The sequence below is a fragment of the Cyprinodon tularosa genome, unplaced genomic scaffold, assembly GCF_016077235.1.
Source record: "Cyprinodon tularosa strain WSP-4 unplaced genomic scaffold, ASM1607723v1 ctg107, whole genome shotgun sequence".
NCBI classification, from domain to species: Eukaryota; Metazoa; Chordata; class Actinopteri; order Cyprinodontiformes; family Cyprinodontidae; genus Cyprinodon; species Cyprinodon tularosa.
Window position 1 is genome coordinate 2,859,993 of NW_024037860.1, and position 20,706 is coordinate 2,880,698.

The window sequence follows — 20,706 nt, forward strand, 5'->3', positions numbered from 1 at the left end:
TTTAGCCTGTTTTGCAGTAACTGGTAAGGTAAGGCAATTAGTGTTTGGCCAAAAAAAACAAAAAAACAGTATATTTCTGCTTATACTTTTTTTTATTTAATAACATTAAAAACCTTTAGTTACTACTAATAATCTGGGGGAAAAAACTGTATTGACACCCCAGTCCTCCTGGTAGGTAGCAGTGATCTATTGTCCAAACAACTCAGATGTCAAAGTCCTCCTGCATGAGTCTGTTCTGTGGTGTTTGTCCCACGACCTACATTTTCCTCTATTTCTTGCCTCCATCTGCAACATCTCCCTTTCTTTCTCCCTCCCAGTCAGTTCCTATTATCCCCATCCATTTCCTGCCGACTTTACATCACTATTTACCACTTATCTTCGCCTTACTGCCCTGCCTCTCATTATTTGCGCTGCCTTTTCTATAGTCCTTGACATGCATCTGTTCTCTTCTCCTTCTTATGCTTCCTCGTTTGGCTCCGCATATTGGTCTAAGGTTGTTCTTTTTTCACCGCTTGGGTTAACAAGCTGTCATGATTTCATCAATGTGAATAAGTTGGCCTGATAAAACGTGACCCAGATGGGATCTCCGTATCTTTATACAGCCATCCATCACATCAGAAAGCCACATAAGCTCCTGATCAAGGTTGAAGAAAATGTGTCATGCAGCTCCAGCGCTTCCCTGAAAACTGAGTGCACTAACAATGCTTGTTATTCTTATAAACAGCGGCTGTTTTTTTTAATGTTTCTTACTTTGTTGTTATTGGCTCTAAACTTCTGGACAGATGTGCAGTTTGCACACAGACTTTTGAATATCTTTAGGGACTTATAATGGTCAGTTTCAATTTTGTTTTACCCTTAGCAAACTTTTGTATATCACATTTCCGCTTGTTCGGCTCTTATATTCCCACAATATTTCTTCTGTGGGGACTGAAAATATGCTTCATGACATCAAAATGTCTTTTCTGGCAGACACGCATATCAGATGTTTGAGGTTTATGTCCAAAAAACTGCAGCTCTCTCTTACCAAGATATATGCAGTAAATTTCCCACTGAAACGTTCATACCTCCGTTATCAGCTTATAGGAACAGATAATACGATTTTTGTTGTCAGATTTGACTTTTAAGCATCAGACATCTAGCTTTCACCTTTGACCTTTAGGAGTCATCAGGAAAGACCAGTTTCTAATAGCTGATACTGAGATACAGTTATCACATCTACTCTTTTGCCAAACAGAGAAGTGACACTTTCAATTCTATATTTGTCCTAATGAGGGCTGCATTGTCCCTTACTTTCTGCTTTTGCTTTCATTAAATACTTCAAAATATTCTCATACTGTAAATAACCATGTTTAATTCTCGTAACTTGAAAGAATCATGTTTCTTCAAAAAGAGTTGTGTGATATAAAAAGTTACTATGACGTATTTTTGTTGGTATCGTTATTAAGTTTAAAATAAGTCTCTTGTCAGAAGCACTACTCAACGTATTTTGGTAGGAAATGGGATATTTGCTGTGCAGAGAGATGTTTAATAGCATCTGTGACAGTAGATTATTTTAACACTATTAATTTCCTGTCATTTAGTCATAGTTTGTCATATTGTTGATCATAAAACCCCCATTCAGTCATTACAGACGCCTTTAAGTCCAGTTTCTCTTTATTAAAGGGAAGTATTTCTTTCCACTTTTATGCATGCATGGCCTGGATGGATTGATGAAAGGTTGACACAATGCTAGCGACTGTCCGCTGTTGCTACAGGCTCATCTAAGATGAATAACTTCTGCAAATAAATGGCTTGATCCAGTCTTCTGGGTTTGCTTAAATAGAAATTGTTTTAAACAGTTAAAATTATAAACAGAACTTGAACACATTCTTGGTCATCCAGGATCAAATGGAATATGTAACAGTATACTATATACTAGACTTCAAATAAAGATTATGTATGTATGCAATGAAGAGGCAAAACATTTTACTATAAATTGGAGGTTGGCTACCATAAGAAGTTGTTAAAAACTAACTTTAGTTTTAACTACAGTTGAGTTACTGTATATCTATTTGGGTAGATTGGATTTCTCTCAACTTTGTCTCATTTAGATATAATCACAGATAAGATGAGGTAATTAATGTGAAAAGTAATCAAAATTACACTTTCAAATGTTTAAAACTATTTACTTTTTTTTTTTTTTGAGGATATCCACTAAAACCCTTTGATCTATAACAACACACCCAAAATATTCCAGGTGTCTGCTCTCTTCTTTTTAATAACTCCTAAATAATATCCAAATCTGTCACATTCATTCAGAAAAGTTGAAGGGTAGTAGGATAAGACTCAAACCCTCCTCTCAATGTCCACTTAACGACACAAATTGCATTCAGCGCCCAATTTTCCAAGCCTTCCAGACGGTACAGACTTCACCTATGGATGCATACAGTCAGATGAGGAAAGTTTTTCTGCTTTTTGATTAATCTCTTTCCATAAAATGAGTAAATGAAGGTACTATATCTAAGCCCTCCTCATCAAAGCAATGGCAGAATGACTGGTAATGGTGATATGCAAAGATTTTACTTGGTTTCATCAGTGCGACAAAGTGGGCTTTGCAGCAGTACTGTAATGGAAGATGTGAATATATGGTCCATATATTAAAGTCGTAGGGAAGTCATATTTAAATGGCAAATCATTCTGGCTTAAACACGTATATAAATGTAACGATATTGTCCCAAAAGTTAGAAAATTTCTATAAAAAAAAAAAATCCTGACTTAAAATCTGTTTTTTTCCCCGTTATTTTATGCATGCCAGTTAGTTATACGTCAGCTTGGATGCCTAAAGTCGGCCAATCATACATTAACGTTTATCTGTCAATCAATTTCTGTTGGTCATAGCATCTTGATACATATATCGCAGCAAATATACGTAACGGTTGAAATAAGAAATAAGAATCATTTCCTTTCCCATTGAGTTCCGTCCCAGTGTTCACGGGGATGGACGTCTGTGTCTTCGGCAGGTGTAGAGCTAACAGAACTGGCAGCGTTGAGAGGCAAGGGCTCAAACATGTACGGCTGTAAGCCTTCTACACCAAACCAAGCTTCTGCCGCGCTGGCGTCCTCTTCCACAACATCTTCATCCCCGCTTTCCTCCTCTAAATAAAAAATATATGACGGAAGAGACTCATCCATGACCTCCGACACAAAACTCGCCTCCTCTTGCATGTTTCCGCTGTCCATAGCGTTCCTTGACAGTGTCATTTCTAAGTCACCAATTTAGTGCTAGTTGGTCACAATGGAATTTCCCATTGTGACCAACTAGCACTAAGTTACTTACTGGTTAGCAAGATGCTCCCAACAAACCGGTCACAACCGAACTTGCTTGCGAACCTTCCACCACAACAATCCTGCCCCGCCCCCTTGATAATCAACCAATCACCTTCACTTTATTCACTCGTGCAAAGTCGTGCACCTCTCTGGAGAATTCGGAACTGCAATGGGTGGAACAGCCGCTTTCCTACTACTTTATTAAGGAAAACAAAAAAGGCTGTTAGTCGCACTCATGCAATGCCCATTGGTTTCATCCAATGTTACACTAAGCTGTTAACTGGCAGTTTTGTTGCAATAACATTTTTATCTTTGTGTGTTTTCTCTTACAAATAAATAACCTACAATTTAGGAACATTTTTGACAAGGAGAAGGCTTCTTTTTTCTCCCTGGAACTTATATTTACTCAGAGCAATCACAAAAAAAAGAAGAAAAAAAAACTGCCTGAGTATAGAATTGAGCCATTACATCAGCAGATGCTGAGCAGTAACACCTTCTCTTCAGTTTATTCAGCCAAGGTCTCTCACAGATGCTGACAGCAGGAGCGATGCTTACATCATGGACTTTAAAACTTTGATTTTCTACCCTAAAACTATAACCAATGTTATATTTTCCCTCTAACTACAGCTCCATAGGCTATTAAATTATCACAAACTCCATAAAAACTCCAACAAAAGGATGTTTTTGATGTGACCTCCACTTTCCCTTGCTTTTCAAATCGCTTCAAAGTCAGAAGATGGTTGCAACCATGAGAGATGTTTTCTGAAGGAGGAGACAGGCGGGAGCATCTGTTGATTCATCATCTGTGGAAGATCCATAGGGCTCAGATGATGGTGTGAATCCCTAAAAAAAACTAAAGAATGTTTATGTTCTCTCCCAGAGTCAACTGTAGAACAAGACAAACTCCTGTAAGGCTAATAGTAAGAATTGACTCTAGTAATACTAATCCTGAATTTAAATAATTAAAAATAACCAACTAGACATGCTTTGGACTTTGCATCCTCAGCTTTCTATCAAAATAATCCTGGTAAATAAAAAAATGTTGTACATGTACCTACCGGGGCCTTTTTCTGGGGCAAATTTCTACCCTGAGTAATTTATTTTCTACACCCTAAATGCCGTAGAAATACAGAAGTGTAATAGTGTTACAAGAAAACGATCCTGATCTGAAAAAAAAGCTTCCTGTTTTAGAAATGTGCCTATAGGCGTTTGCATGTGATTAAAGACTGAAACATTGGTTTAAGATACTTTCATGAGAAAATATAAATCTTTTGTTTTTGCTCTTAATTTAAAAATTTTTTATGTAGGGATGTCTATTGAAATCGAGAGAAATTAAAAGTGCATTTTTTTTTTGTTTAGATGTTTTTTTTTTGTTTTGTTTTGAAATGAAAAAGATCTTTGCATCATTTTTTTCCCTTTAAACTAAAGCCATGTCAAACCACAACCCCTTTGAACTGATGTGTTTACCAGGATTAATGTCTACGAGTACCAACAGCTATGTATGTGTTTTGCCTTCTTCTGTATTTCTTTAGAAGAAAAAAAAATCACTATGTGTATGTGTACAGCAAAACTGTGTGTGAACATCACTCAACAACTCTTGGTTCAAGCCCACACACTCGTTTCTGTTGTAGAGTCACCAGGAGATTTTACTGGAAACACTTCCATCCTGCCTGGCTATGTTCTTCTTGTGTGTGTGTGCATAGTGTGCGCAGGCGGAAAGAAAGACTCAGAAGCAGATCTGTTCTCTTATCTGATCTTGATAGCTCTTATAGTGTGTGTTTTTTAAGGTAAAGGCAAGTTTGAAAACCAGACACACGGCATGGCATCCCAGTGAATAGGCCGAGAAAAAATGTTTTCCCTCCCAGCTTTTATTGTCCTTGCAGTGATAGAAAGCCAGGGCGAATCAATGCAGCCCTTCAGCCTGTTTGTCAATGCATGTACTGATGGTATGTTCAGTTTAGCAGAAACTATTTTGGCTTTCTCAAGAAAACGGCTCATGCGTCATGTGTCAGCATTCTTTGAGAGAAGCGTTTGAGAAATTGTGAAAATATCTTGTTTTTTTCTTTGCCATCTGATAGATGGGATGATGTGTCAATAGGAATGTAAAAAAGGCCAACAATACTAAAAACGCCACATTAGTTCTGATCAGGGTAAAGACTGTTGTGTTTAGAGCTGAAGGCCATAAATGGATGTATTCTTATACTTCTACATCTTAAAATGTAGAGTCCCCCCTAAAACTGGCTAATGGTTGGTGTTGCATGAGTAGCCAATGCATAAAGACCAAATAAAGACTTCTGACTGTTGGAATAAGTATTATTTGTTTATATTTCAGTTGAATCCTAATGTGCTAATGATTAGTTTGTATATATACTGATAAAAAAATAAAAGGCAATGAAGGAACCAACAAACTGATCAAGGCGTTTAAAATGAGCAGTTGTTTCCTCATGCTAAACATACTTTTTAATTACTGGCTCAAATGCTTCAGTAGATGCATTTCCATTTACCATTAATAGCTAAATTTTGGACTGAAACAATTAAACGGATTAATCATGATAAATTGATTATTGAAATACTTGTCAACTAATTAAATTATCGATTATTTCAATAACTGGTGTGTAAAGACTCTAAAACATGTCTTTACCTGGCAGAGCAACTTACTTAGAGCAGTAATTATACCAAAATTGTACTTTTTTTAAATTTTGCATTTAAGATATAAATCTTTTTCGTCTGTCAATATGCTCTATCCAGAACTGTTTTAGTTTAATCTTGCTTACTTTCACAAAAAAGTCTTCTTTAAGGAACCTTTGGCTTATTAATCGAAAAAATTGTCTGTAGATTAATTGATTTGCAAATTAATTGTTTGTTGCAGCCCTAGCTAAATTGTAATTCCAAAAATCTATTTGTTTTCGGAAACATTGCAATTTCTAACAAGCTCAAGTTTTTTCGATTTGAAAGTTTTTACTTTTGGTTGAAATCTTTTTTGGAGGGGTTGAGATTATTTTATTTCGCAAAACTACAACGGAAACAAGCAGTTGGAGGATGGTGGTGCTGCATATTTGAATTCATGAGTAAATTTTTATGTTTGTGACGATCAGTGATGAGCATTAGAGCCATGGCTGAAATATTGATATATCTCATGTGTTCACATCCACCTCTGCAATGTTGTTTTCAAGACTTATCGTGTGAAAGAACCAATATGTGCATCTAGCGCTTACCATACAAAGAGTTCTTATCAAGACTAAGGATCGTAGGGTAGCCTGCAGGCGGTGGTAGCTCCAAACATGACAAAACATATCACAAGAAAAGGTACAACTATGAATCAAATGTTGAACTTAATAAGAAATGAACCATAGAGACATTGTTATTGTACCTGCAGCATTGTTATTTTAATATAGCAAATAACATGGTTGTTGTGCTTGGCCTAGTAGGACCATCAGCAAAATGTAGGCAGAAATAAGCATTTTGCGTTTAATTTTGTTCAGTGTTTAGAATCATCTCGCAGCGACTTGGCTAAAGTTAATAAGCTGCACTCAACCGTGGTTCACTCTGGTTGGTCACCAAGTGAAAGCGTGAGCCCCGCCTCTCCTTTGCTGCTCCTCCGGCTACAGAAAAAGAAGTGTCCAACCTTTTCTTTGTGATATGCGACAATTTGAAGAAGTTCATACCAACAGCTAGAGAACAGGAAGAGGTTCTCGGGACTCTTGTAAAATACACAAATGACCTTTGACTCCCTATGTGTTCACGTTTCGACCATAGGGTGTCGCCATTACACTTTTATCATGTCACGTTTTATACCACCGTTACTAGAGTAAAGAAATGTATCTGAAATATATAAACAAACGACGCTTAGCCTAGCAGGGGGAAAGTAAATCCTGGCAGCCCACCAGCTTTATAAGTGCGGAGGAAACCATCCACTAGCTTCTCTATTTCAGATGACAAGCCTAGTTGGATCGAATGTGACACATTTATGTTAACTGCATGAGTCAATCAAATTACACTCCCATTTGCTGTACATCATGTCCTGCATTCTTATTAACATGGCGACCAGAGGACGTGTAAACTTTCTTCACGACTTTGCCATTCTGCCTTAGAAAACAACAAAATAAAGCACTTTCATCAGAAAAAGTGACAGTTTGACAGACCGGTGGCCAGCGCTGAGGTCTTTGGTCTAATTACACTTCAAAAAGACTGATTTGGGCTTAGCTGCAGGGGCAGCTCAGAGAAGGAGACAGATGAGGAGGAGCACTGAGGAAGAAGAGGAGGAAGTTCAGTAGGAACCAAAGCGGACAGCGGAGAGTGATGGGAAAACAGATGGAGGTGTTTCAATTTAGACTTAAATCAAAAGCTGTTACCAGCAGTGGCCTCAATACTTACTGATAGGCTCTTGTTTCTGCCCCCATCTGTTCCCAGTCTGGAATATATATAAGTATATATATATATGTATATACGTTTACATGCATGGGTGAAAAAGGGCTCAGGATTTAACAAAAGGGACTAAGATAGCATCAATGGGAAAGAAAACTATTCTTAGAAAAAAATAAACAAAAATTACCTCTCAGAATCACAACTGCTTGTTTTATGAAGCTTGACATCAATTTTTCACAGCAATGCAAAAAGATTTGATCAGTTATCGTACTAGATTTGTTATATTTGATGTACTGAAAAAAAAAACAATAACCAAAAAGCATATCTTATTTCATCTTTGGCCTCAAAGTGAAAATGTGCAGCAGAACACTGCTGTGGCTGAGGAGTGGGCTGGGTGGAGTGGAGCAGTGTCTTTTTGGGCAGGAGCACCCAGGGGTTAACGAGCAGTGTGAGAAAAACAGACAGAGTTTGAGAAGGAGGGGGGAGGGAAACACACACATATATGCAAAAACGCCATGAATCCCAGAGGAAGCAGAAGATGGTTTTTTCCCCTGAGAAAAGGCATTGCTTTTCGGCTGAGTATGAAGCTGAATTGTACCGGCAGGTATTGCTGAGGCTTAATAGCAAAAGGCGTAAGAAATAGAAAAGTAATTATATTTTTCCTCTATTTTTTAATAAAAAAGATTCTTTAAGCAATTTTGTGTAAACTTCCTATAGGCTTCTACTATCTAATCTCTTATTTATTATAGTGTTTTATGTTGAGTAGAATCCTTCTTGCATACAGGAACCATCCTCCTCTCCTGCTAACCCATCCAGTTATGTATAACAGGACACTCTTGACTAAAACACCTGCTGTCTTCCACACACACATAAACAGAGACCCGATCCAATGTTTCTCTGCGTCTTCTCACGCTACCAGAACAGGCAAGCAAGATCCCCTCTCAGCCTATTTATCGGGGTGGGGGGGGAGACAGGGAGGACTCGCTCTATTGTTCTGGCCCAGTTTAAGGGATGGGGGTAGGCAGGGACGAGACCAGGGACAGGGATGGGAAATGGAGACCCCAACAATACCACAGAGCTCCCCCACTGCTCTTCCTGCTTATGAGAATGACCCGCTTTGACACAACAGGGAGTCAGAGAGTAAAACTATCCTTTAACTCAGTTGAAAGTGGACACCAAAGTGGTCAAAGATCGGGTTCAAGAGCAGTACCTGTCTAGGAGGGAAGTTTGAATCTAACCAGATAAAGTTAACAACTAAAGTTAGATTATGGCTAATTTCCTTGTAGGAGTGGCACTCTCATTTTCCCGTTCTTTAGGTCAGATTAAAAAAAGAATATTGTTATATTAAATTGATTCCTTTTGTTTTCAAAAGCATTAGAATGCTAGTCTGCAATAGCTTTTAGGGACATCTACGTTATCAAATTGACTATTTTTCCCAACACTTATTTCCCTAAAAAAATGTTTTTGTGGTATTAAATATTGTTTATAAATCACTTGCATGACAAAGGTGCATCAGTGTAATGCTGGACGCCTTGTTTTTTGTGAAGTTTTGGATCTGCTAATATAGATTGTACGATCTTTCTTGGATTTTTACAGGTACGTTTTTTCTAGACCTCCTGCATTGAGCCGACATGAACCTAAGTAAAACAGGGATTAACAGTTCTTATAAAGGAAAGATAAGATTGGAGGATGTTTTTCAGAGTAATGATTTAGGGATGGGGCAGTGACAGAAGGGGGAAGACATGTCACAAAGGTCAGGAACTGAAACTTGGACAGCTCTGTGGAGGACTAATGATTTCCTTGAATAGGGCAGCTGGTCCAAGGCTTTGTCACATGCTGCCCCCCAAAACTTAACTCTTAGATTTCCAAAATACTTCTAACTTTACTAAAATGAAAATATGTAAAAAGATTAAAGTTAAAATATCTCAAAGCAGTGTTTTTCAACCATGGTCCTGAAGGGACACTGCACATTTTCAACACATCTGATTCAGATGAGGGCAGTTAAGCAAACCCTGTTTATCTGCTATTAATTGATTCAGGTCTGTGAAAACTGGGAAACATCCAAGACATGCAGGACAATGTGTCCTGATGACCAGGATTGAAAAAAAAAAAAACATTAAGCCTTCCTGTTACCTGCTGAAAACGTTGCTCTCTCTGACATTTCTTCTCAAATGAAATGCTGCCATTACAATCAAAATGCTGCTCTTCTTAAATAACATCTTACATCAGTGTCATTTGAAGCCCTGGTAGTGAGCTTCCTCTGTCAGTAATAACTTACACTCTAAAGAGTGTTCCTAGCCTGGGTGCCAGTCAGAACTTAGTCCCGCCCACAAGGTTTGAGTTCGGGGAAGTTCGGTCTGGCTCTGCTCCATAGTAGCGCGAGTATTAAAGCCCACTGTCAGGCGATCCAATCAAATTGTCAGGGCGGACTTTATACGATGATGGACAGATGATCAACAGTAACGTAATCAACCACGTGACCAATGCGCGCTTGGGTGACAACAATAATGGCTGCCGCTGGAGAGTTTGGGTGAGTAGATTCTGCTATTAGGTCTGTTCTAGAAGATATAGACAGCAAATTAATTTTAAAAGAGGAACAGAGAAACGCGAAACTGCACGCTTTGATTTTTGTGGACAACAACTATGCCTCGCTTAACACACGTCATGCACTCCGTTGCTCTTATTGGTTGTAGATCTATCCAATTGAGTGCAGAGGCATTTTTTTTCCTGGTTCGTTCAAAACACGCCCCATAATCACAGCTCTATGGAGCAGCATCAGACTCATATTCTGACTAGAATTGAGTCGGACTACGTCAGGCTAGAGTGTTCCTGTTACCATGTATTACATGATAGTTTGTTCAATGGCAATAACAGGTGATATATTTATTTTTTTTTTATTCAGTCAGAGCAGGATAAGCTGTCAATTTGACAACTGGTGAGATTTCTCAGTTTATGTCTAGAATGATGTCAGGTGCCATTTTGAATCTGTGGGATGTACTGGAATCCACAAGAAACACTTTTTTGAAACAAGCTAAATTTTCCAGATTGCCTCCCTGTACTTCCCCGTCTTCCATGGCTGACACATTTCTCAGCAAAAAAAAAAACAACAAAAAAAGTTTTCCGTATGTGTTTTTTTTTTTCCTTAGCTTGTAGATGTGTGTATTTTTGTGTATTTCTTGAATTTTTTTTCAGCTGCGCTTTACTTTTCTCTCTGCATACAGCAGACCTCTTTGTCTGCTGGTTTTGAGCAGGGTGGGAGGTGAAGAGCAGTTTGTTCATAATGGATTATTGATTGGTCTGAGAATACACTGCCTATGCACTGCGTTGGTGTGTGTATGTGTGTGTGTTTTATACTCCATAGATCCCCTCTGTCTTTCTGAATGTCTCCACTTTATGCGCAACTGTACAGAGGAAAGCAAAGATTTTTTTTTTTGTAAAGTGCTCTATGTATGTTCCATGAACCGATGTGTGTGTTAGTGTGTGAGCACCTCTGCGGACAGATCGTCCAGCGTTCAATGCTGCCTGTATGGAACAGTGTTAAAAGCAGGCAGTGTTTGTATGTGGATTTTGAAAAGACTTATGCAGATAAAATTAAAAGCCCCCTCTGTTTTGTGTCTTGACTTCTCATGTATGCCCGCGTTTGTGTGGCTGTTCCTACAGGGGTTTCAGTTTTTAGTTTCTCTTAACTGCGATTTTTGTTTTTTTAAGTTCCTTATCCTCTGTGCCGACGATATGTGGGAGGAAGAAAGATCCGCATCATAGCTTAAGGATGTCCCATGTGAGTGCAACTGAGAGTCATTACCAATGATGAGGTGACAGAGGGAGTGAGTCAGTACCTTGTGAAAACCAATCTCCAAACCCCCCCTGGGTGCAGGGGATTTGTGCCCTGCCTCTAAGATGACTGCCATGGTGAAGAACTGACCTGACTGAATGAGGGCTTTTTTCAAAATATTTCCCCCCCAAAAAAACCAAACTACTGAAATATTAACTTGCAATATATTGCAATGTGTATTCTGTAAGCAGAATTTATGTCCTCTAGAGGGAGCTGTGGAGAGATCCATTGAGTCAACACGGCTTCAGAGTATTTAAATAGTGTCAAAGTACAACAACTCACCTTAAGAAACTTCACAAAAATAATTTAAAAAATAATTGAAAATAAGACAAATAAGCTGACTGCATCTAGTCATTGACTTTGCAGGATTCACTTCTGGATATTCGAGGCTTTCACAGTAGACATTCGCTTGTGTTTTTTGTGAGCATGCATACAGTGACAGTGGAGGGGAAAACATACCTTTAAGCAGGCAGAACCTCCAGCAGAAACAGGCTCAGTGTGAGCGATCTTTTGGCGGCCAGAAATGTTTCATAGGGGTGGCAAGATGGGGCAACTAAAACTCTTGGGGTGGCACACCGAAACTAAAAGCCATGATTTCAGGGTTTGAAATTACTCTTGTGGAAAACCTGCCTGTAGAAACACCTACTGATATCTTGGTTTATTGTGTGATTTTTAATGTTATGTCGCTGGAAGTGCATGATGGGTTGAAATGCTAAACTGATGCTACTAAAGGTTACACTGGCCAGTGGGGTGGCCAGGGCATAGCACAGGGAGGTTGTTGCCACGCCCTGGCAACCCCGTGGTGGAGTCACTGGGGGGTTCAAGGAGAACCCCCAGACACACAAAAAGAACATGGAATGACTGATACGGCAACACTTTCTGCGATAAAGAAGGTAATGGTAAGCTAGTTCTATAGAAAAAAAAAGTTAAACAGATGAGCTCTAAGCAGGGGTTTAATTTCAACGGGTGAAATAAAGGGCACAGTTGATAACAGTAAAAGCTGAGTCCATAGCAATGTGTAGGAGAGAAACAAGGCTAAATACTGAAAAACAGGCCAAACTTTATATTCTATAATGGAAGTTGTTGACGGCAGCAGCTGGTGCCTCCCTCCAGGATGGTGTCAAAGCCAAACACAGCGTCGGGCTGGATTATGCTACTATGACGAGAGAAAAATTGACAGATGGAAGTCAAAGATGAGCTTAAGCTTGTTAGATTCTCCACAAGAAGCAGGACTTTTTATTTCTCACTCTCAGCTGCAAGAACGAAATAATGTCATTTTGCTCTCCCGGCCTTGTTTTGTTTTGAGTTATCACTGTTTTCACTTTTTCTTCACACGACCTCTAGTAGAGCTTCTTTCCTCAAATGTCCCGAAAACATTTGTTTGATTGATTAGGGTTCAGAGGGATGTTGTTAAGTGGGAAAAACGGATCATTTTCCCCTTCAGGTGTGGAAACACATGCAATGATCTGTTCTGTAATGGATGGTTCAAGGATTGGCTGGCAGAGGCAGTGGAAAAATATAAACTATTGGATGATACCTTTTCTTGAGGAAGTTATACAACGCATTTATTGTAAGAACAAATTAATTGGATCTGTGTAAAATAGTAAAATAGAAGAATAATATAGCAGAGTGAGGAAAGATCACAGTAGTCTGTCTAGGTCTTACGAGTCTGTATCAGACATATAAGTCAGATTCTTCTTCATCTTAGAGGACTTGAAATAGTTGCTGCTAACCTTGTGATGATGATCATAATGTCTAAGATTGTCTCAGTCAAAGGTTGTATTTATAAAAAACAAATGCTTACATATTTTTTGGGAGGATGGGTTCACAAATGGGATTGCCACTTAAAAATATGTATTATTAATTAATATATCTCTTAAAGTAACACTTGATAATGGATAACATTTTCAGTACTGCAGAGATTTACTAAGGTAATGGGGTAAACAAAATATGAGAAACAACAGAGCAATCACTTTTTTTTATAAATATTTAATAATAAATTAATATTACATATTTACAACCCATCTATGAGAAAACCATCTTTTTATATTCTATTCAGTCGAGAGGACAACACTTGTTGATGGAAGGATGTGTTGAAGACTAACAGAACAAGTCATGTGTTGAATGGGTCGCTGCATGTCTTAACCATAGACCTGCTCCATGCAAATCCTTTCAGTAGCAGCCTCGTTTGGTGTCTGTGTTTCTGGAAATTTTGCGTCATCATTTCTGTGGTAATAGACTGGAGTCAGCAGAGTAGGTTCCAATGGGCTCTGACTAATTTCTGGTTGAGAAAACATGAAACTGTTTGATTACTGAGTTATCTGTTCAAACATGGGAACCGTACCAGTACTGTAAAGTTTAAGAATACAAAAAACAAAAAACAGAATGAATGTTATTATACAATCTATGCAAAAAATGAGTCTAATAAGAATTGTTTTAATTACATTGGGTTATGAAAGATTTAGCGTGCTGCTATGAACTGGATGTAGGAGGGAAAAAATGGTAGGTAGGTATGAACTGGCCTGAAGCTTTTTGAGTAGGTAAAAACAAACTAAACGCTGTAAACAGGTCCTCTTCTAGGCTTTATGGACAATTTAACCCTGCTTGTTTCAAGATTCACTCCAGATGTGGACCTCACAAGTCCTCCCCTAAGAGAAATAGGCAGGCTACATTGTAAAGGCTGCGTATGGATGGGAAAATGTGAGCGGATTTCCTGCTCCTGCCCGTCCTCCACCCACTATGGCTCAGTGCTCAGTTAGCAGAAGAGGAGAGATTGAGCTTGTTCGGACAGAGGTGGGAGGGGAAGCAGCGGGGTCGGAGTTGCAGTTTGTTTTTCTTTGACACAGCAGTCATCATCATCTGAGCGTAAGGCTCCATTCATTCCCAGTGACTCATGATAGACCTGCTCAAGTGTCCATTAGTGGTAAGGTGCTCTATTGAGGTTTGGCAGGTCACGGTGTTTAGGAGCGATTATCTTCCTGCAGACTCAGAGAAATAGGTGTTAAATGTTGGGATGAGGAGAGCATTCACTCATAGGGATAAAATATCAAGTTGAGGAGTTGGAATTAAACGTCGTCATCCCTTCCACCTTCTTCAATCTGACTCTGTGGACAACTTGTGATTAGGACTGGCATTATTTTTTTGTAAGCGAAATACAGGTTTTACATCAGTTTTCTTGTGAAACAATTGAAGCATTTCTTCCCTGTGATTAGTAATGTTGCTCATCTCTCCTGGACAGTTTACCCCTCTATAAGCCAATGTATTTTTTATTTTTTTTTTTGTCTTTAGCCACAGTGTTTGAGGGGCCCGCATTGTTTCCCCTCTAGTGGATAATCTGATTACATTTCAATTTGCACATGTGACTGTCTGGTAGAGGACAGGCTTACTGCTGCATCGTCTGACCGCTGGTCAGCAAGGCTATTTAATGAGAAGATCATTATCCACTGATGTTAGCACCACAACCAGAAGAAATGAGGATGAATTAATGACTAACATTAGGATGTCGAGACAGAGTCGATGAATTATTGGTTGGTTGGAACTTTTTCATTAGTGTGTCATCACCTGAGGACACTATTGATAGTTTGTAAATGTACCATTTATTGTGGTATCAAAATTTTATTCTGAAAATGAAGAGAAATCCAGATTTTAATAGAAGAATATTCTAATGTTGAAATGTTCGATTACAAAACTACTCACACAGTAATATGTGGACATGTTACAATAAAATAAATAATAATTAAAATAAATCCAGAGTTTAAATACTACTTTTTTAAGTTAGTAATCAATCCCTTCTTGTTTCTATTGGAAATGGGTTGGAGCTCATCTGCCTGGCTGTGTCTTTCCTAGACAGATCTGGTTGACAGTTACCTTTTGTATTTCTGCTTCTTTCTGTATGTCTGTTTCTGCCTCCTTGAACCCCAGTCGGCCTCTGCAGATGGCCGCTCACACTGAGTCTGGTTCTGCCAGAGGTTACCTCCTGTTAAAAGGGGGTTTTCCTCTCCACTGTCGCTGCATGCGTGTTTGGTGTGAGGGATTGCAGAAGAGTCAATGAAAAAATGCAAGTGAAAATAATTGCTGCCGGCTAATCCAGGAGGAGCATGTTTTGAAAGTAAAAGACTTGTTGCAATCAGCTGGTTTTTAAATAAAATAAACTTTTAACCAATCTAACTGTATTGTCTCAGTAACATGCCTTCAAATGATATGTGTTGTGAATTGGCACTATATCAATAAACTTAATTGAACTGAATGGGTTAGAATGTTTACATGACATAGAGGCCTGTTTGTGTTTGGCACTTCTCAAAATGCAAAACACAAGAGACCATGTCTTTTAAGAGTAAGGCACACGATTGACCCTTAAAAAGTAGGAAATGTTTATTATTAGAAAAAGGTACAAGCAGTTTTAGGCAGTCATAGCATGACTAAAAATCTAAAAACAACTGGAACTGTGACAGTGGAAGAAGAAGTAACACAAATCTCTAAAGCCTAATTTTAAAGAGAAATGCTATGTTTTGGATTAAAATAAAAACCAAACAAAAAAAATCTGTCTAACAATGACAAAGGTAAACCTGTGAAGTTTGGCAACTTTGCCAAGTTGTGCTTTGGACAGGAGCAAAAACTCCAGATTTGTCTAGGATGACAGCATAAAAAAACAAAAAAAAAAAAACATCTGATGTCCATTTTAAGAATGCTTTGATTCTGTGTGGGCATTTGGCTCCTAAAATTCCAATATAAACTTAGTTTCTTTGATATAACCAGCACATGGTCAAAGAAACTATAACGTTCTTGATCAGAAGACCAAAACATTTTTCAAAAGTTGTGGTCAAAATCAGCACAAAAAAAAATTACAAGAACAACATTCTTCTAAAGCACAGGTATGGAACTCCAGTCCTGCGCTAGTATCCTGCTACTTTCAGATGAGTCTCTGCTTAGTAGTACTTAGTCCAGTCCGACACTTTCCTCTTTTCACTTCAGCCCACAGATTTTCAATAGGATTTAGGTCTAGAGACTCAGATGACTTAAGAAAAGTGATGTAGTTAACCCAAATTATCGAGGATAAGTATCCAGCAAGTTAAAGATATTCCATGGTCCAACATGCCTTCATCTAAGGAATCTGGAAAACTTGACTTAAAGCTGTGGAGTTAATTCATCCACTGGATTATATTTCTGTATGATGGTTTATCAGTCACAATAATGCTTTGCCTTCTTTAACTGTCTGCTTTCCTGATAAATAGAATGCAGTTAACTAAATTTACCACAAAAGAAAGAAAATTGATTTCTTATGTATAGAAGTAAAAAGTCAGCTCGTTTTTGTTTGCAAAGAGAATGCATAAGTACTTTTATTTTCATAAGTTTGTTATTTGCTAACTACCTATCAAACTGGATATGGCTACAAGTCTGTTAGTTACTTGAGTCTGTTACTTTAGATTATACACAAAATGTTGTTGCATCTTTCAAAAAATGAGCAGGGTTATTATAGATTGGGTAAATGACGGAGCTCACAAATATGAAACTTTAGTTTTTACAGAGGAACAAAATCTTTTCTGGATTGTCGCTACCTTTAAATATCATCCTAAAAAAAGAAATCCAGTGCCAGTGATGTCTTATGGGATTGCTACATGGATGTATACTTACACAGAAGCTGGCAATATTTACATGGAAATTGGTCTCGTGTGAAACATGAAGAGAGAACATTTCTGGTAATAGCTGATACCAGATAGAAAAGAAAATTAGTAAAACTTTGTCGCTGCAGAAGTTGCAAGGTTTATGCTCCTTTTACTTTTAGTTTTAAATTGCTTTTCTATATGACTAAAATCCCCATACCTGATCCGTCCTTATTATGTGTTTTATACAGGAAGCTGATTTGTAGTTCGCCTACCTCCATTTCTCATTTTAACTATTGTTAGACTGTCTATCGAAACCTCCTCAATGCAAACATGACTTCCCTTTATAAGTTCCCTGGAATTTATGCCCCATAAGCAGCTGTGACATTTTTACATTTGAATTATTTTAGGATGGAACGCGTGTGCATCAGTCTGATGCCTATCTGACTTGTTTGTTTTAGTCTCTGGGACAAACTAATCTAAATTGCAACTATATAAAGACCCTTAGAAAATGATTTACTGCAGGTAAATATCAAATGCTTCAGCCTTTTAAAACAGAACCTCATATGAAATGTTCAGAGCTATCGCATAACTCCCCTTTAACATTGAAGAACATCTGAGTATCGGCATAACAAACCCTGAGAGCAAATTATTTGGGTAGAAAACTGACAATGTACCATTTGACAATACTGAGAAATCAGTTTGAACAAGAAGTAAAACACTGCATCCATTGTAAGACATTGTGATTTATGCAGGTACCGTAGGTCCCATTCCGCTAAGATGGTGCAGATTTACTGACATTTTCCCCTGTTTGCCTTCTCTCTTGTCTCCTTATTACTCTACAGGTCCTGTGACGTGTGGAAATGCACTAGAGCAAAGGTCGACAAAGCCAACACAATGAGTACCAAAAGAGTTTTGGATGAACAGAATCTATGACAAAACCTCTTTTGCTGACAATGACAATCAGAACCTAAAAAGGAAAATGATATGTTGAGTTTCTACTTGAGCAGTGAGGTACCAAGTTTATTGACTTCATGATTGAGGGCTGTGTTTGTAATTTTACCTGACAAGGAGATAAAGATATCCCTAGATGTACCTCTCTAGATAGCGGTGATTTCCACTGTTAATAAGCTTGTGAACCACCAGGTACACAAGGTAGTTCTAGACATACCATGAATCCTAGAGACAGTGTAGATGTCATGGAGACCCAGGAAAAACTGACTGTCAAAAAAGCCAATCCTGGAAAGGAGTTGGAGGGTGAGGATGAGAAAATTCCAGAGGCTTATAACTGCAACATCTGTGGACGCAGCTTCCCTTTCCTCAGCTCTTTCTCGCAGCATATGAGACGCCACACTGGTGCGCGCCCATATAAATGCCCCTACTGTGACCACAGGGCATCTCAAAAGGGCAACCTCAAAGTCCACATCCGCAGCCACAAACTGGGCACACTGTCCAGCCATCACTCTAATGAAGATGAAGAAGGTGGGGCAGAGGAGGAGGAGACAAAGGTTTCTGAGGGACTGGATGGGGGCACCAGTCCGACCAAGAGCAGCTCTGCCTGTAACAAGATGATCAACGGGGATGCTAGTGAAGAAAGTCGGAGAAAAATGCCAGCCCGGAGCATGAAAAGGGAAAAGTCTGTGACCAACCAAAGGCCGTACTGTTGCCGCTTATGTGGGTATGAGGCCCTGCGGGAAGACCAGCTACTAAGCCACATTGAGAAAGTCCACATAACAGCCGATGCAGAAGACGACACGGTCATTGTTAAGGAAGAGGTCATGGCCGAACCCGAGACCATCCAACCACCAAGCGACGGCACATTCCCCTGTGAGACCTGTGGCCAAGTTTTCAGCCAGGCATGGTTTTTAAAATCGCACATGAAAAAACATGCCGGAATCCTAGACCACTGTTGCCGAATATGTGGAAGAAGGTTCCGCGAAGCTTGGTTTCTTAAGTCTCATATGAAAACCCACAATGCAAGGTCTAGGTCTCGCTCCAAAGCAGATTCAGCAGAGCCTCCCACCACTATAAACGACGTAGCCCAGGATCCTGAATTCGGGACACCCTCTGTTACATCTGTTTATCAGATGTGCTCCAAATGTGGAAACCTTTTTCACAGCAAAGAGAGCCTGAGAGCCCACGATAAGGTTCACAGTCCTAAATGTGGCAGAAAATCCCCACTCCACTGCCAGTCTACTGATGATGAAGATTCACCAGCTGCTAAGAGACGTTTCCTTGATTACTTTAATTTACAATGCATTCATGTGAACAAGCTGGATGAAGAGGACAGTGAGAAAAGGACTCTTGGTCAGAGGATTCCAGAACTAGATCCAATTTGTAGCTACCAGGCTTGGCAGTTGGCTACTAAAGGAAGGGTCATGGAGCCAGTGGAGCCAAGTTACAAAGCCTCATATGGAGGAGGAAGCATGGAGGTCGAAGCCCTCACAGAGGCTTCAGTAGTTTACGAGAAGGAGAACAGCCGCTTTGTCCTGCAAAGCCAGGAAAAACGCAGCTCAGGGAGACGCAGCAGCTCAGGGTTGGGAAGCCACGCATCTTCAGGAGACAGAACACCAGAGAGCCTCAGCGATTCCGAGTACCGCCCCTCAAGTCGACAGGACAGAAGACGACCGTCCCAGTCGCAAGCTTCTTCTTCCAAGGGCAAGGAGTGCTTTGAGTGTGGCAAGATGTTCCGCAGCCGGCATCAGATGATGGTCCACCAACGGGTCCATAGAAAGGATGGAGGCAAGGCACCGCCAGGAGACAAGGAAAGACCTGCAAGAGATGATCAATGGGGCCCCACCAGTGATCCAGAGTCTGGCTCACCAAGCAGACCCAGCACCCCAGGTTACGGAGATTCTCCTCCTTCATCGGCGCTTGGAGACCAGGCTTCAGAGATGGGAACTTCAAACTCTGCGGAGACTCCAGGTTAGTCAGCAACCGTTGGGATGTGTGTCTTTTCCTATATGCACAACAACAAAAAAATCCTCTATGCATTAAAGGCATAGAATAAAACAAGAAAAAAAGAACAAAACACTGTAATTAGAGATAAAGATAGAGATATTTTTGGTTAATATTTGCCTTATGGTGTCCTTTCTGCTGCTTTGCAGTAGCTGTTTAAATGAACACACTGTCAGCAGTTTCAGACAACTGTAGACCCTATTAAGTCTCCCACTCTATACCTCGGCCACTCTATAAACAACTGTTGATGAACAATGCTTGTCTAATCAGTTTCTTTGAAGTGGGAACTGGAGCCACCATGTGCACAAATTTTGAAACTGCATCAGTGTGAGATTACACCATTAAAAACAGTGCTGGATAACAATGCTATCAAAGATATCTCACAGCTTCTAGTTCTGCTGAAGAGTTCATAGACAGCAGTGACATTGTAATGTTTTTAATAGTGCTGCAGAGCTAACAATTTAATAATACCTCTTATGCCTGCTGGCATGTGAGCTGGAAAAACAGCATTTTCAGAATGCCAGTCATTTTTTTTTTCAACCGTATAATCCAGTGAATGCACAACATTGATGGATAAACAACTAGCTTGGACAGTGATGTATTCCAAATGAGGTATTTATTTGAAATTTGTGTTTAACTTTATGG

The 20,706-nt window shown here is 39.3% G+C and overlaps 1 protein-coding gene across 6 annotated transcripts in view; it reads left to right on the top strand.

Moving 5' to 3' along the window:
* LOC119786203 (zinc finger protein 516-like) overlaps positions 1 to 20,706 on the top strand; it is a 61,258-nt gene that overhangs the window by 23,804 nt on the left and 16,748 nt on the right. For all 6 annotated transcript variants that reach the window (XM_038289376.1, XM_038289412.1, XM_038289419.1 and 3 more), the window contains one exon: positions 17,949 to 20,028. In XM_038289376.1, the coding sequence (XP_038145304.1) occupies positions 18,276 to 20,028 (1,753 nt within the window). In that variant the 5' untranslated portion in view covers positions 17,949 to 18,275. The remainder of the gene's footprint in view (positions 1 to 17,948; positions 20,029 to 20,706) is intronic.